The sequence below is a fragment of the Onychostoma macrolepis genome, chromosome 06 (genome assembly GCF_012432095.1).
Source record: "Onychostoma macrolepis isolate SWU-2019 chromosome 06, ASM1243209v1, whole genome shotgun sequence".
Lineage (NCBI taxonomy): Eukaryota > Metazoa > Chordata > Actinopteri > Cypriniformes > Cyprinidae > Onychostoma > Onychostoma macrolepis.
The window spans coordinates 12,395,837-12,411,215 of NC_081160.1; the positions used below are offsets into that span (position 1 = coordinate 12,395,837).

At 37.6% G+C, this 15,379-nt stretch overlaps 1 protein-coding gene across 1 annotated transcript in view; it reads right to left on the bottom strand.

Moving 5' to 3' along the window:
- Positions 1–53: 53 nt before the first annotated feature.
- The window catches only part of srp68 (signal recognition particle 68), an 87,191-nt gene continuing 71,865 nt past the window's right edge, over positions 54–15,379 (bottom strand). Inside the window, exons 14-16 of the mRNA XM_058777898.1 lie at positions 6,507–6,582; positions 5,223–5,275; positions 54–1,292 (exon numbers count right to left, since the gene is read on the bottom strand). Of these exons, the coding sequence (XP_058633881.1) occupies positions 1,065–1,292; positions 5,223–5,275; positions 6,507–6,582 (357 nt within the window). The 3' untranslated portion in view covers positions 54–1,064. The remainder of the gene's footprint in view (positions 1,293–5,222; positions 5,276–6,506; positions 6,583–15,379) is intronic.

Consider the following 15,379-nt stretch of genomic DNA (forward strand, 5'->3'; position numbering starts at 1 on the left):
AGGCAGACAAAATCTTCAATATCTGACCCAATTCAAATCCATGGTACATGCAATGACCAAAAAAAGCTTTTAATTTTTATTGTTAAATCAGGAGACTTCAAACTAAAAATCACTCAGTTTCATCATTTATAATATCCTATCCATTTGAACAGGATCATCATAATGGTGTAATACCTGTCGAAGATTAAATGAATTCTCACCAACATTTGTTCACAAAACTGACAAAATAAGGAATTAAAAAAAAAAAAAACATCTGCAAGTTGAAAGCAATTAGTTAGAATGAATCTTTAGAACAGAAGTTAGCAAATTATATTATGAAATGATCAAATAAAACACTAGCAAATCGCTACCTTCTGCTTTATGGCTTTGCATTCAGATGAGTGTTAAAATAAGTCATATGACATTTGAAACTAAATTATGCCAGTGTATATGCAAGGTACAAGCAAGATGATATTACCTATAGCCCTTGACATTATCTATACATAAGACAGGGTAACAATGAGGGTAATTCCTGTGTTCTGTCAGTTGATTGTTCAAGTGACAGTAATATCCTTTTAGAATAAACATCGAGTTCTTCATGTCATCAAAATGATTGACATGACTGACCACTAAAGCCCACAGTTGGAACAAATATATTAGATAATCAGCGGTGTTACGGACTTCTTCCGTGAAACAATAAGCCCACTTTTATAATGTGCTAGGCAGATTGAGATCTAAGCAAACAAAGGTATCTTACTTAGAAAAAATAAAATAAAATAAAAATACAATAATCAAAGACAGACTAAAACTTTTTACTCTGGATGATAGAGGGTGTAGTGACACCAAGCATTACCACTGATTAATATACTTGTCAGGATTTATAAAACACTTTCTTGCAGATTAAAAAATAATAACAAAAAAAGTCAGTCTGAATTTACTATCAACCAGGCTGCACTTACACCTCTTAAAAACCCTATAATGTCGTGTTTTGGGGAAATGGTTTGACTGTATAAGGATCCATAACTCTTGGTCTTGAGGGGATAGTTATATTCAGATGACTTCAAATACAGCCAAACAGGCCAGATTTAACTTCCAAAGCCAAAGAAGCCTTTGAAGTAGCCAGTGATGCCACCCTTGCCCTTCTGCTCCACCTTGTCATCAAGAGGTGGAAAAGCCACATGGTTGAGAGCCAGATCAAAGAAGAGAGGCTTGCATGGAATTGGCTGGAAATCTGGAGGAAACTGCACCAGATTGGGCTGCTTGCTCAAGAGGGTGGGGTCTAGCCGGAAATTATCCAAACGATCAGAGAGAGGCTATGGATAAAATAGAAAAACAGCTTTAAAATTAAAAAACAACGTAAGTACAAACATATACATTACATGCTGATTTCCTACAAGGGCTATGATGAAAAGACTGCTAGAAAAGAGAAATATAGGCTATAAATCCTTGCTATCATTAAAGGAATAGTTCATCCAATAATTGAGGCCATCATAGATAAAGATGAGTTTGTTTCTTCATCTGAACAGATTTGGAGACATTTAGGCATTATATAATTTGGTGAGCAAGTGATGTAACGCTAAATTTCTCCAAATCTGTTCAGAAACAAACTCATCTACTGTACATATAAGATTACCTGAGGGGGAGTACATTTTCAGCAATATTCGGTGAACTATACCTTTAAAACATTAAAAAATACAGCATGCCATGGGAAAAGCGCATACCAACTACTTGATTTTCTACACTAATATTTCTGTTTACGACTTAAATTCAGATAAATGTATAACTTCTGGAATTCATGTACCTTGTGTGCTTAACTCCATTCATGAGAATGACAGTTTTATGCAAAGATTTGGACACCCCTGATAATTATACATTTACATTTAGTTATTTAGCAGATGCTTTTATCCAAAGCGACTTACAAATGAGGACAATAGAAGCAATCAAAATCAACGAAAGAGCAACAATATGCAAGCGCTATGACAAATCTCGGTTAGCCTAACGCAATACACAATTTTAATTTATAATTTGCTGGGCTTTTGAAGCAACTTCATTTGGATATAACTTATACTTTATGGAAACAGTAACATTTTAGTTCTGAAATAACATTTATTGAATCAACAAACAGCGCAGTGCAATGTGAATCATAAAAGCAGACAGGTGCAAAAATTTGGGCACCCCAATGTAATAATCACTTCAATATTTAGTAGAGCCTCCTTTTGCTAAAATAACAGCATGTAGACACTCCTTATAGCCACTGATGTGTCACCGAATTCTGACTGCAGGTATTTTGGACCATTCTTCCTTGCAAAATATCTTCAGGTCAGTCAGGTTTAATAGCCGCCAAGTGTTGACAGCCCGCTTCAAATCATTCCATAGATTTTCGATAATGTTCAAGTCTAGGGACTGGGACGGCCATTCTAGAACATTTTATCGGTGTATGTGCATGAATTCCTTGGTAGATTTGGAACAATGGTTTGGATCATTGTTCTGCTAAAACAACCAATCCTGGTGTAACTTCAACCTCTTGACTGATTCTTGAACATTGTTCCTAAGAATCTGATACTGGTTGGAATCCATGTGACCCTCAACTTTGACAAGGTTTCCAGTACCTGTGTGTCACCATTGGATGATGGACCCTCCACCAAATTTTACAGTAGAAAGCATATTCTTCTTCTGGTATGCGGTGTTCTTTTTCCCCCATGCAAAATGCTTCTGGTTATAACCAAATAACTATTGGTTTCATCTGTCCACAGAACATTATTCCAAAATAATTCTGGCTCGTCCAGATGAGCCTTTGCATACTTCAAATTATTCTGCTTGTTGGCAGTATGCAGAAAAGTGTTTTTCTGCATCACCCTTCAATTAAGTTGTTCCTTGTGAAAAGTGCACTGGACTGTGAAATGATATACAAATGACACTCAGCAGCACGTTCTTTGGAGGTTGTCTCTGGTTTGTCTGTGACTATTCTATAACCATTCTTTGCCTCTGCCTTTCATATATTTTCCGTGGCCTACCAATTGTTTCCTTCACAAGGACTGTTCAAGTTGTCTTCTATTTTCTTAATCCAAAGTTCTGTCATGAAACTAAAGATGGCGCAGTCCGATAGGTCTAATTCAACCTGACATAATGACATCACATGGCAGAGCTGATTGGTTCTTTTTTTTTTTTTTTTTTTAAATCGGCAGCCAATTAGCTTGCTGCTCAACATTCAAATACTTGGCTACTGCTTGCTGTAGCAGTGCGCTTCAGAAATCATCCAGAAATCAACATCTAAGATACATGAATGCTCTTTTACATATTGCTATGCATACTGGATGGTCTGCCTAATAAATTTAAAAATTAGCAACCATAAACAAGTTTTAAACCATGATTAGCAGTCTTGCATTCTTATGCAGGAAAGAAATATTAAGCAAATTAGCAGTAGTTTTTACACATCTGTGTTCATACAGCTGGAGCAACACACAGTCTATTGCATGTAATCATTCTGAGGACATGCCGACATTAACGGACACGAGAACAGTTTTAAATGAAATAAGCATTTGCGTTTGTATGCTTTTTAAGCGGGGTGGGCCATATTTAGCTGCGTAACCTCAATGTTCACGTTCATTTATTCTAAAGGTGACGTTTTCATTAGCTGTGATGAGTGGGGTACTTTATATACATTTTCTTACATGCACACAGCATTTTGTGGATGTATTGGCAATATCAATTCTCAGTACTTGCTCTGCCACAGCAGCAGCATAGCAGATCTATTCCACCAAGACCAAACACATTAACATTGTCATGTTACCATGTTAAACCTTCAGAGAGTTGTCGTGATAGAACTACATTTCTGATTGTGAAGACCGAGTGAGACCTTTGTGATAACATTGTATCCTTCTAATTCACAATGACAAATTATCCTAGTTATTGCAAATTATCAGTTCATTAGCAAGTTCTTTTGAGGTTCCCATGCTACTACTTTCCAGTAAAGAATAAAAGAAAAGCACAACTAGCAATTACCTACCTAAAATATCATTTTCATGATTGGATGCACTCATATTTGCAGCATAAGGTTCATTAAGCCAATCAAATCAATTATGTGTTGTAATCACCATTAAGTGACTACAGGTATTCAAATCAACGCAATTAAAAGGGTGCCCAAACTTTTGTATAAAACTGCATTTAATCAAAATGCATATAAATTGAAACCATTCTGTTTACTTCATCACACCAGTAAAAGAGTACGTACGCAGTTCAGGATGTGTACTTTTTTATATAAATTGAAAAATATTTTCTTTTATGTATGTACAAGTGGAGACAGTTAATTGCCAAAAGACATGAGTGCAAGAGAGAATGTGTATGTCTGTGTGCATTAGGCCTGTGATGAACCGGCCATCCATCCAGGGTGTTTCTCTGTTTTTGGCCCGAGATGCTGGGATAGGCTCCAGCATCCCTACATAGGACAAGCAGTTTGGAGAATGGATAAATTATAAAAGGATTCATAATTTATATTTTATTTATTATTAAATTATATAATTTGTTTATATTAATCTGCCAAGCAACATTCCACTGTTCTACTCATCCTCCTTCCCACTCAACCCTTCTGTGTATGAGTATCTGGAGAACAGTTAAATGTCTGCATGCATTGTCTAAAACTGTAATCTAGACATGACCTTGAGCATATCAATCAGCAAAAGTTTATTTTATTTTATTTATTTATTTTTTTAAGTTAAATGACAAAACATCACTTTTTAAAGGAGAACTATTATGCCCCTTTTAACAATGTCAAATAAGTCTCTGATGTCCCCAGAGTGTGTATGTGAAGTTTTAGCTCAAAATACCCCACAGATAATTTTTTTTTTAATAGTTTGTCCCTTTAAATGCAAATAAGCTGGTGCTCCCGGCCCCCTTTTCAGAAGAGGGCGGAGGCTCCGGCATACGGATTATTTGTTGGCCTTTGCAAATAAACATTCCACTATTAGTACAAGCCTGTTTTCTTCACAGAAAACATACTGAAACATTCTGAAACTGCTCGTTTATAGAGACTGTTCATGATTTATTGGAATTACAAAAAAATACCATTATAGGCTGGTTGTTTTCACACACTGCGGCCACACAACCGTGTTCAAACACCTTATAAAAGAGATTTTCGCATAATATGTCCCATTTAATATTTTAATTAATCTGGGACAAACTAATAACGCTAATAAATGGGGAAATTGTTTGAAAATATTCAGTGAAGTTTCCATTTGTCCTCTTACCATGGTGTCTTTAATCTGCTGCTGTGGGGGCACCTCAGCAACATCATCTGTGTCTAAAACAAATACAAATGTCACAGTCAGTTGCAGCTAATGAAGCTTTCAAAACATGGCAGCCGTGTATGTGGATGATGGCCGAAGGTCAATACAAGACTATTTCTGGCTCATTAAAGGAGTCATATGATGTGATCAAGTTTTCCTTTCTCTTTGGAGTTACAAGCTGTTTGTGCATGGATAAGCTCCCTAAAGTTGCAAAGACGAAAGTCTCAAACCCAAAGAGATATTCTTTATAAAAGTTAAGATTCGACCACACCTTGTCTACGTCACTGTGTGGGAAGATTTGCATAACACCGCCCAAATGTTTACGTAAAGAAAGGCGGCGGAATTATTATTTTCACTGTAGTATTGTTGCTGCCGCCACCATGTCGTGGAGACGCTGTGTGTTTCGTTGTGAAAGCGAAACTACTTTGTTTGGCATTCCAAAAGAGGACACGACTAGAAATCAGTGGTTAAGTTGCATTTACAACACTGTTCCAGAACAGTTCAACCCAAATATTCAGATGTGTGCAGCGCATTTTATGGAGGATTGTTTCCTGAACTTGGGAGGAAAGTAGCCTACAAAGCTGGCTGAGCACAAAGGCTGTTTCTATAAAGTGGGTCAATTCCAACTTTGCAAGGACAGTCTGGCGCTTCTGACTCACAGCTTGTAAGTACGTCTGCCATTTCCTATTCAAACACGAGTTTTGAGCAGTGCAGAGTAGTGCTTGTTGTTTGTAATTTCTCTGATCACAAATTCAAACATGGTGTTATGTTTATGTGGCGCAATATGCAACGCAACGTGTAAAAAGACAGTATAAGTCATTATAATCAGTAATTATGTCCCCACTGGATGCAACAAATGCCTCGTTTTTTAATGGGTTTTATTGTTTTTTGTGTTGTCGCGCCGGGACACGGCATCACATTATGGTAAGGGGCGTAACATTTTCATCACATGCTTGAGGTATTCGGCCAATCACAATGCAGTGGATAGCTGGCCAATCAGCGTACACCTTGCTTTTTCGGAACGATGAGCTTTGTAAAAATCGACGCGTTTCACAAAGGCGGAACATAGAGGAGCAACAATGTACAGTATGTGGAAAATAATGTGTTTTTTTAATCTTAAACCGCATAAACATTGCATTACATTAAATACAAAAAAATTATGTTCTTTTTAGCAACGTCATATGACCCCTTTAAGAATGACTGGATTCTTGTGCAATGGAAATGGCTGCGGTCATGTTTACCCACCTAAGATGGCTGCAGCTTGGAGGGAGTACTTTTCTGCATTGACCTCAGCAATCAGCTCCTGGACATCAGGAAGATCCTAAGAGAAATGGAGAAACAGTGTGAGGGCTAAACTGAGTGCCAAAATGTTTATGTAGTGGAGCTCACTGAATTGCACATATCTATTTCAACTAGAAGAACTAAATAGCTGAAAGAAAACTTAGAAACTACAAATATAATCTTATTGTTAATCTATTACTTATGATTTGTGCACTGATTAAAAGCAATCTTGTGGCAGGATGTGTGTTGAGAAGTTTGATAAAATGCCCCAAGCAATCGTAAAATAACACCAGAAAATTGCAGGATTTTTCCTTTATTAGATGAAAGTAATGGCACATTACACTCACTGCTAGCGTATTTAAATCAACTGGTAATTTCAAATGGTACGACCCATTTTAGGGGCAGCCAAAATTTACAATTTAAAATGAACCTGAGTAAATATGAAGATACATTTCTATAGTTCATTTGAAACCTTGGCCTCTTTGGCTTGCTGTTAAAGTGGTAAAACTGAATGAAGGTATGTCTGCTTAAGTAACCACAAATTTAGCATCACTGAAATAAGAATGCACCATTTAACTTTCAAAAAGATGCATGTTAAAGTTGCATTCTTTACAATAGCAACAGCACAAACTTCCTTTACATTTACTTTCAATATTGTTATTGGACAGCAGAAAAGTAAAAAAAGTGGAAAATACGATAAAGACCCTTGTATCACAGAGGTGTTATAAAATATTTGGTGTGAACAGAAAATAATCACCAGTAAAAAATTTAAAAAAAACAACAGAAAGAGAAAGTTTAAAAATATAGCACCAAAAAATATCCAATGTTTAAAAATATCAAACTGGCTACAAACAAGGCTGCAAAAACCAGGGGTTCATTTTAATGATGCAAAAGAAACAATATGAAAGACTGAGTGGTGATGTTGGTGTGTCAGTCTCCACCGGGTTAGAGTAAAATAATAACATGGTTACAAGGTGTGTATAATTTAAATTACTTTTAGGGCTGACCAAAAATTCACAACTCTGTATTTTTGGGCTGATTTGCGATGTGTCTATTTTTTCAATAGTTTTTGTATTAAAAAAAATGTGTTATAAATGTGTGTATGACCCTGGACCACAAAATCAGTCTTAAATCGCAGGGATATATTTGTAGCAATAGCCAAAAATACATTGTATGGGTCAAAATTATAGATTTTTCTTTTATGCCAAAAATAATTAGGACATTAAGTAAAGATCATGTTCCATGAAGATATTTTGTAAATTTTCTACTGTAATTATATCAAAAGTTAATTTTTGATTAGTAATATGCATGGCTAAGAACTTCATTTGGACAACTTTAACTCTTTCAACGCCATTGACGAGATATCTCGTCAATTAAGAGACAACGCTTCCCAGCCATTGACTAGTTTTTACGGCAATCCGTGTTCAAGGTGTATTACGGTAAGGAAAGCCCTTAGCGCATGTCCTGAATGAGTTATGGGACTTCCGGGTCTTTAGGGTGCGAATAGAAGACGATCGGCATACATGGAAGGATCAGCGAAAATGTAGATCATATATAGATCATAGCCTATGTAGATCATGCTTTGACCATTTTGAATCTGATCGGGACGATGTAGTCAGTGAGAGAGATGCATTTACAGACACAGAAACATCTGTAGTTATAACCGATCCGTCGATCTGAATAGGGGTGTGTGTGTGGGCTCTATCTATCTATCTATCTATCTATCTATCTATCTATCCATCTATCCATCTATCCATCTATCCATCCGTCTGTCTGCATGTACACTATATGTATGCATATGTATGTATGTAGCCTGTGTGTGTGTGTATAATCATGTTTGTGTGTGTGTGTGTGTGTGTGTGTGTGTGCATGAACAGTATATGTATGCATATGTATGTATGTAGCCTGTGTGTGTGTGTGTGTGTATAATCATATGTATGTATATGTTTGTGTGTGTATGTGTGTGTGTGTGTGTGTGTGCGCGCGCATGAACAGTATATGTATGCATATGTATGTATGTAGCCTGTGTGTGTGTGTGTGTAATCATATGTATCTATATGTTTGTGTGTGTGTGTATGTGTGTGTGTGCACGTGTGTGTGTGTGTGTGCATGTACAGTATATGTATGCATATGTATGTATGTAGCCTGTGTGTGTGTGTGTGTGTAATCATATGTATCTATATGTTTGTGTGGACGTGTGTGTGTGTGTGTGTGTGTGTGTGTGTGTGTACGATATTGTCCTATCCTAACAAGCAAACCATAAATCAATGGAAAGCTCATTTATTTATTCAAGCTCAGATTATGTATAAATCTCAATTTAGAAAAACTGACACTTAAGACTAGTTTTGTGGTCCAGGATCTCACACACACACACACACACACACACAAAAGGTGTTATGATCATGCCATTTTAGCTATACGGGGGTGCTCAGTGTCTGATTTCACGTCGAACTACCGTTTTTCTCCCAATAAGTTAATATACAGCCTATTATGATAATGCTGTAAATAAGAATCTTAAAAGAAAGAAGCTTTAAATAAATATTTAAACGTGCGTGAATAAATCCAACTTCCCCTATAGATTAAAGTTTCGCTTTCTAATCCGTCACCGACAGAGGAGCATCTTGGCGGCAGGGATTTAAATCTTCAACAAGACTCAAACTGACACAGTTGTAATATTTACGTTTATGTTATATAAATAACAAAGTGTATACTATGTGAGATAAATAAGTTAAATCCCATTGATTAAAAACCTGCTGTCAAATGCTTCATTCTACTGGTCATCTTCAGCGTGCGCAGCTCAAAACAGAAATGCAGAACGTTATAACTACCATCATATAGCCTACATAATGTTATAATAAGAACGCTATTGTAAAAAAAAAAAAAAAGTTGTGAATTCTTAAGGGTTTCGCTGACGTTTAATCTTTTAATTTAAAAAAAAAAAAATACATTTTTTTTTTTTTACCCCGTTTGTATCTGCGAGGCGTCCTTTACACATTTTCCCTGTGTAGCCTATTTATGACTGTCGAATGTCTGACTTGACTCTTGGTAATATATTTTCCCCCGCCCCCAAACATATGATTCGACTGTCGGCAAGATTCTAAAATTCCGATTCTACTATGAAAATCCTTAGTCGGGGACACCCCTAATTAATTAATAAATAAATAAATAAACTATCTATCTATCTGTGTCTGTGTGTGCGCGTTTTTGTGAAAAGTCAGGACATAGATTTGTATAATGACAAAGGTATGACATGGGTATTACAAGGTGAAGGTGACATCTCAGGACATTGAGCCATGTCCCCACTTTTCAAAACGCTTATAAAATCACTCAGAATTAGGTTATTTTGGGGAAAGTTGACATGCACAGTCTCCTGTAAGGGGTAGGTTTAGGTGTAGGGTTGGTGTAGGACAATAGCACATACAGTAAGTACAGTATAAAAACCATTACGCCTATGGAATGTCCCCACTTTTAACAAAAACGAACGTGTGTGTGTGTGTGTGTGTGTGTGTGTGTGTGTATGTATGTATGTACACACACACACACACACACACACATGCATATTAGTATACACATACATACAGACAGTCATGGCCAAAAATATCGGCACCCTTGGTAAATATGATCAAAGGCAGCTGTGAAAATTAATCTGCATTATTAATCCTTTTGATATTTTATTTAAAAAAACCCCCACAAAAATCTAACCTTTCATTGGATAAGAATTTCAAATGGGGGGGAAATATCATTATGAAATAAATGTTTTTCTCTATTACACATTGGCCACAATTAACGGCACCCTTTTATTCAATACTTTTTGAAAACTCCATTTGCCAGTTTAACAGCTCTAAATGTTCTCCTATAATGCCTGATGAGGTTAGAGAACACCTGACAAGAGATCAGAGACTATTCCTTCAATCAGAATCACTCCACACCCTTTAGATTCCCAGTTCCATGTTGGTGCTGCTTCTCTTCAGTTCACTCCACTCATTTTCTATAGGGTTCAGGTCAGAGGACTGGAATGGCCATAGCAGAAGCTTGGTTTTGTGCCCAGTGACCCATTTTTGTGTTTGGATTATTGTACGGTTGGAAGATCCAAACATGGCCCATTATAAGATTTCTAACAGTCAGTCACTTATTGATTTTTTATCTGCTGGTATTTGATAGAATTCATGATGCCATGTGTCTAAACAAGATGTCCAGGACCTCCAGCAGAAATATAGGTCCACAACATCAAAAATACAGCAGTATATTTCATTGTACACATGGGGTACTTTCTATCCCTGTGTTCACCAATCCCATCTTGAGTGTTTGCTGCTAATAAGCTCATTTTTTAGTTTCATCTGACCATAGAAGCCAGTCCCATTTGAAGTTCCTGTCGTGTCTGACAACTGAATATGCTGGAGTTTGTTTTTGGATGAACTAGGAGAATTTTTCTTGAAACCCTTCCAAACAACATGTGGTGATGTAGGTGCTGTTTGACAACTTTGTTTTAAGGTTTTCTGACCCCAAGACTTATCTATTTTCTGCAATTCTCCAGCTGTGGTCCTTGGAGAGTCTTTAGCCATTCAAACTCTCCTCCTCACTGTGCATTAGGACGATATAGACACACATCCTCTTCCAGGCAGTCTAGTAACATTTTATGTTGATTGGAAATTCTTAATTATTGCCCTGAGGTTGGAAATGGGAATTCTCACTGCTCTAGCTCTTTTCTTAAAGCCACTTCACTAATTTGTAAAGCTCAGTTATCTTTTGCTGCACATCAGAAGTCCATTCTTTGGTTTTTCTCATTGTGATGGATGATTAAGGGAATTTGGGCTTAGTTTTCCCTCCTATTTTTATTTCTGTGAAACAGGAAGCCATGGCTGGATAATTTAATGTTCATAATCACCCTGGAGTGCTCAAAATTGTGAATATGAATGGGAATATACTTCAGAGATATTTTACTCATAAGAATTTCTAGGGGTGCCAATAATTGTGTCCAACGTGTATTTGAGAAAAACATTTATTTCATAATGATATGCCCCCCATTTAAAATTCTTACTAACCAATGAAAGGTTAGATTTTTGTGATTTTCTAAAATAAAAGGATCAACTTTTTAAGTCAAAAGGATTAACAATGCAGATTAATTTTCACAGTCGTCTTTGATAATATTTACCAAGGGTGCCGATATCTTTGGCCATGACTGTATACATATACATATACATATATATATACACACACACTTATACAACAGTTCATTCTGGTTCTCGAACCTGATTGGCTGATAGGTATGCAATATTGGAGTCCAACAGAGCTCCTCGTCCTCTTCACCGTTTGCATAACTCTGCTTGCCGAAGTTGCCATATTTCTCACAGCAAGTGTCATGGCGGACGGCCAAATCCACTATAATATTAAAAATAATGCTGTTTTGTGTCATGGAATGCAGTTTTAAGATTTGTTTTAGGCGAGAATGTGCTTGCTTGGACTTAAAATATGCGGTTTGTTAATAAAGATCAGGTCCATTTCAAAATTTGCTTAGATGTTTTCGTGGACGGGAGATCCATCGGTTCAGCGGCCGCTCAGCGCTCATTACACCTGCAGAGGTGCCTGACCTCGGTCAGATCTTCTGGAATTTACCGCTGGCTCTGATGTCTCTATAGTGGTTAAACACGAGATATAATAATAATAATAATAATAATAATAATAATAATTTGTGTTGGGTAAATCTAACGGCCAGTCTTTGGTCTCATTAAACTATTATTTGTTCCAGAGCAAATAGTTTTGGCAAAATATTATCATGTTTATTCAATTTTATCATGTTTATATCATGCTGTATATCGCGCTGTCTTTGTACGGTTGGCTGAATTGCCTAGCAACTTTTATGATGGCTGTTGTTGTTTATTATAGTAAATATGATTTTTCAATAAATAATATTTTATATGAATAATAATAGTATTTAATAGTGTTTAGGTGTTTAGTGTTTAGGCATGGTGCGTGTTCGTGATTTTAGATGGCGACAAGAGACTGTTTTTATGAGTCAGTGCTGCAGTAAAGACTTTTACTTTGAAAAATAAATGCTTTTGTGAACAGAAGTTATTTTTACTTTCAACAACGACACGGCTAACAAATGAGCAGTGCTGTCATCACAAATCACGCTTAGAATGAAAGGATATTGATGAGAAGACAAAGATAACACTTTCCTCAGTGGACATTTAGACTCATGTTTTATTGTCTGTAGGAGATACTGTATCAGATGCAGGTAATCACAGTCGCTCAGTCCATCTCGCTCTCATAATACTCTACATAATACAAGCTTTTACTACAGTAATACAATAAGTTTAATGAGGCAACTCAACGTTCCTTCGTTACCATTTCTAAAAAGTGACGTTTTGAAATTAGTAACGTAAGCTTGGGCTCAGCTGTTAAACTGTAAACTTTAGATTTAAATCTGTGGCGGAAGGAAGTAGTTCTGCTCAAAAGAGTGCAGTTTTATCACAGCACAATGCCACAGATTTCGCAAGTTTTGAGGGAGTGTGCAACTGGCATGCTGACTGCAGGAATGTCCACCAGAGCTGTTGCCCATGAATTGAATGTTCATTTCTCTACCATAAGCCGTCTCCAAAGGCGTTTCAGAGAATTTGGCAGTACATCCAACCGGCCTCACAACCGCAGACCACGTGTAACCACACCAGCCCAGGACCTCCACATCCAGCATCTTCACCTCCAAGATCGTCTAAGACCAGCCAACCGGACAGCTGCTGCAACAATTGGTTTGCATAACCAAAGGATTTCTGCACAAACTGTCAGAAACCGTCTCAGGAAAGCTCATCTGCATGCTCGTCGTCCTCATCGGGGTCTTGACCTGACTGCAGTTCATCGTCGTAACCGACTTGAGTGGACAAATGCTCACTTTCGATGGCGTCTGGCACTTTGGAGAGGTGTTCTCTTCACGGATGAATCCCGGTTTTCACTGTACAGGGCAGATGGCAGACAGTGTGTATGGTGCCATGTGGGTGAGCGGTTTGCTGATGTCAACGTTGTGGATCGAGTAGGCCATGGTGGCGGTGGGGTTATGGTATGGGCAGGCGTATGTTATGGACAACGAACACAGGTGCATTTTATTGACGGCATTTTGAATGCACAGAGATAACGTGACAAGATCCTGAGGCCAATTGTTGTGACAAGATCCTGAGGCCAATTGTTGTGCCATTCATCCACGACCATCACCTCATGTTGCAGCATGATAATGCACGGCCCCATGTTGCAAGGATCTGTACACAATTCCTGGAAGCTGGAAACATCCCAGTTCTTGCATGGCCAGCATACTCACCGGACATGTCACCCATTGAGCATGTTTGGGATGCTCTGGATCGGTGTATATGACAGCGTGTTCCAGTTCCTGCCAATATCCAGCAATTTCACACAGCCATTGAAGAGAAGTGGACCAACATTCCACAGGCCACAATCAACAACCTGATCAACTCTATGCGAAGGAGATGTGTTGCACTGCGTGAGGCAAATGGTGGTTACACCAGATACTGACTGGTTTTCGGACACCCGGGGGCAAAAACAAAAGTGTTGCGTTTATAATTTTGTTCAGTGTACACACACACGGAAAGTATTCAGACCCCCTTAAATTTTTCACTCTTTGTTATATTGCAGCCATTTGCTAAAAAATTTAAGTTCATTTTTTTCCTTCAATGTACACACAGCACCCCATATTGACAAAAACAATTGTTGACATTTTTGCAGATTTATTAAAAAAGAAAAACTGAAATATCACATACACACAGGTGCATCAAATTAGAATGTCGTGAAAAAGTTTTTTCTTGTAAGTTATTTCAAAAAGTGAAACTTTCATATATTTTAGATTCACTGCATGTAAAGTAAAACATTTCAAAAGTTTTTGTTTTAATTTTGATGATTAGAGCTTACAGCTCATGAAAGTCAAAAATCAGTATCTCAAAATATTAGAATATTTACATTTGAGTTTCAATAAATGACCATCCCTACAGTATAAATTCCGGGTATCTCTTGTTCTTTGAAACCACAATAATGGGGAAGACTGCTGACTTGGCAATGATCCAGAAGACGCACATTGACACAAAGAGGTCATTACTGAAAGGTGTGACCGTTTACAGAGTGCTGTATCAAAGCATATTAAATGCAAAGTTGACTGGAAGGAATAATCTGGGTAAGAAAAGGTGCACAAGCAACAGGGATGACTGCAAGCTTGAGAATACTGTCAAGCAAAGCTGATTCAAACACTTGTGAGAGCTTCACAAGGAGTGAACTGAAGCTGGAGTCAGTGCATCAAGAGTCACCACGTTCAGACGTCTTCAGGAAAAGGGCTACCAAGCCACTTCTGAACCAGAGACAACGTCAGAAGCATCTTAACTGGGCTGTGGAGAAAAAGAACTGGACTGTTGCTCAGTGGTCCAAAGTCCTCTTTTCAGATGAAAGTAAATTTTACATTTCATTTGGAAATCAAGGTCCCAGAGTCTGAAGGAAGAGTGGAGAGGCACAGAATCCATGTTGCTTGAAGTCCAGTGTGAAGTTTCCACAGTCTGTGATGATTTGGGCTGCCATGTCATCTGCTGGTGTTGGTCCACTGTGTTTTCTGATGTCCACAGTCAACGCAGCCATCTACCAGGAAATTTTAGAGCACTTCATGCTTCCTTCTGTTGACAAGCTTTATGGAGATGCTGATTTCATTTTTCCAGCAGGATTTGGCACCTGCCCACACTGCCAAAGGTACCAAAAGCTGGTTCAATGACCATAGTGTTACTGTGCTTGATTGGCCAGCAAACTCGCCTGACCTGAACCCCATAGAGAATCTATGGGGTATTGTCAAGAGGAAG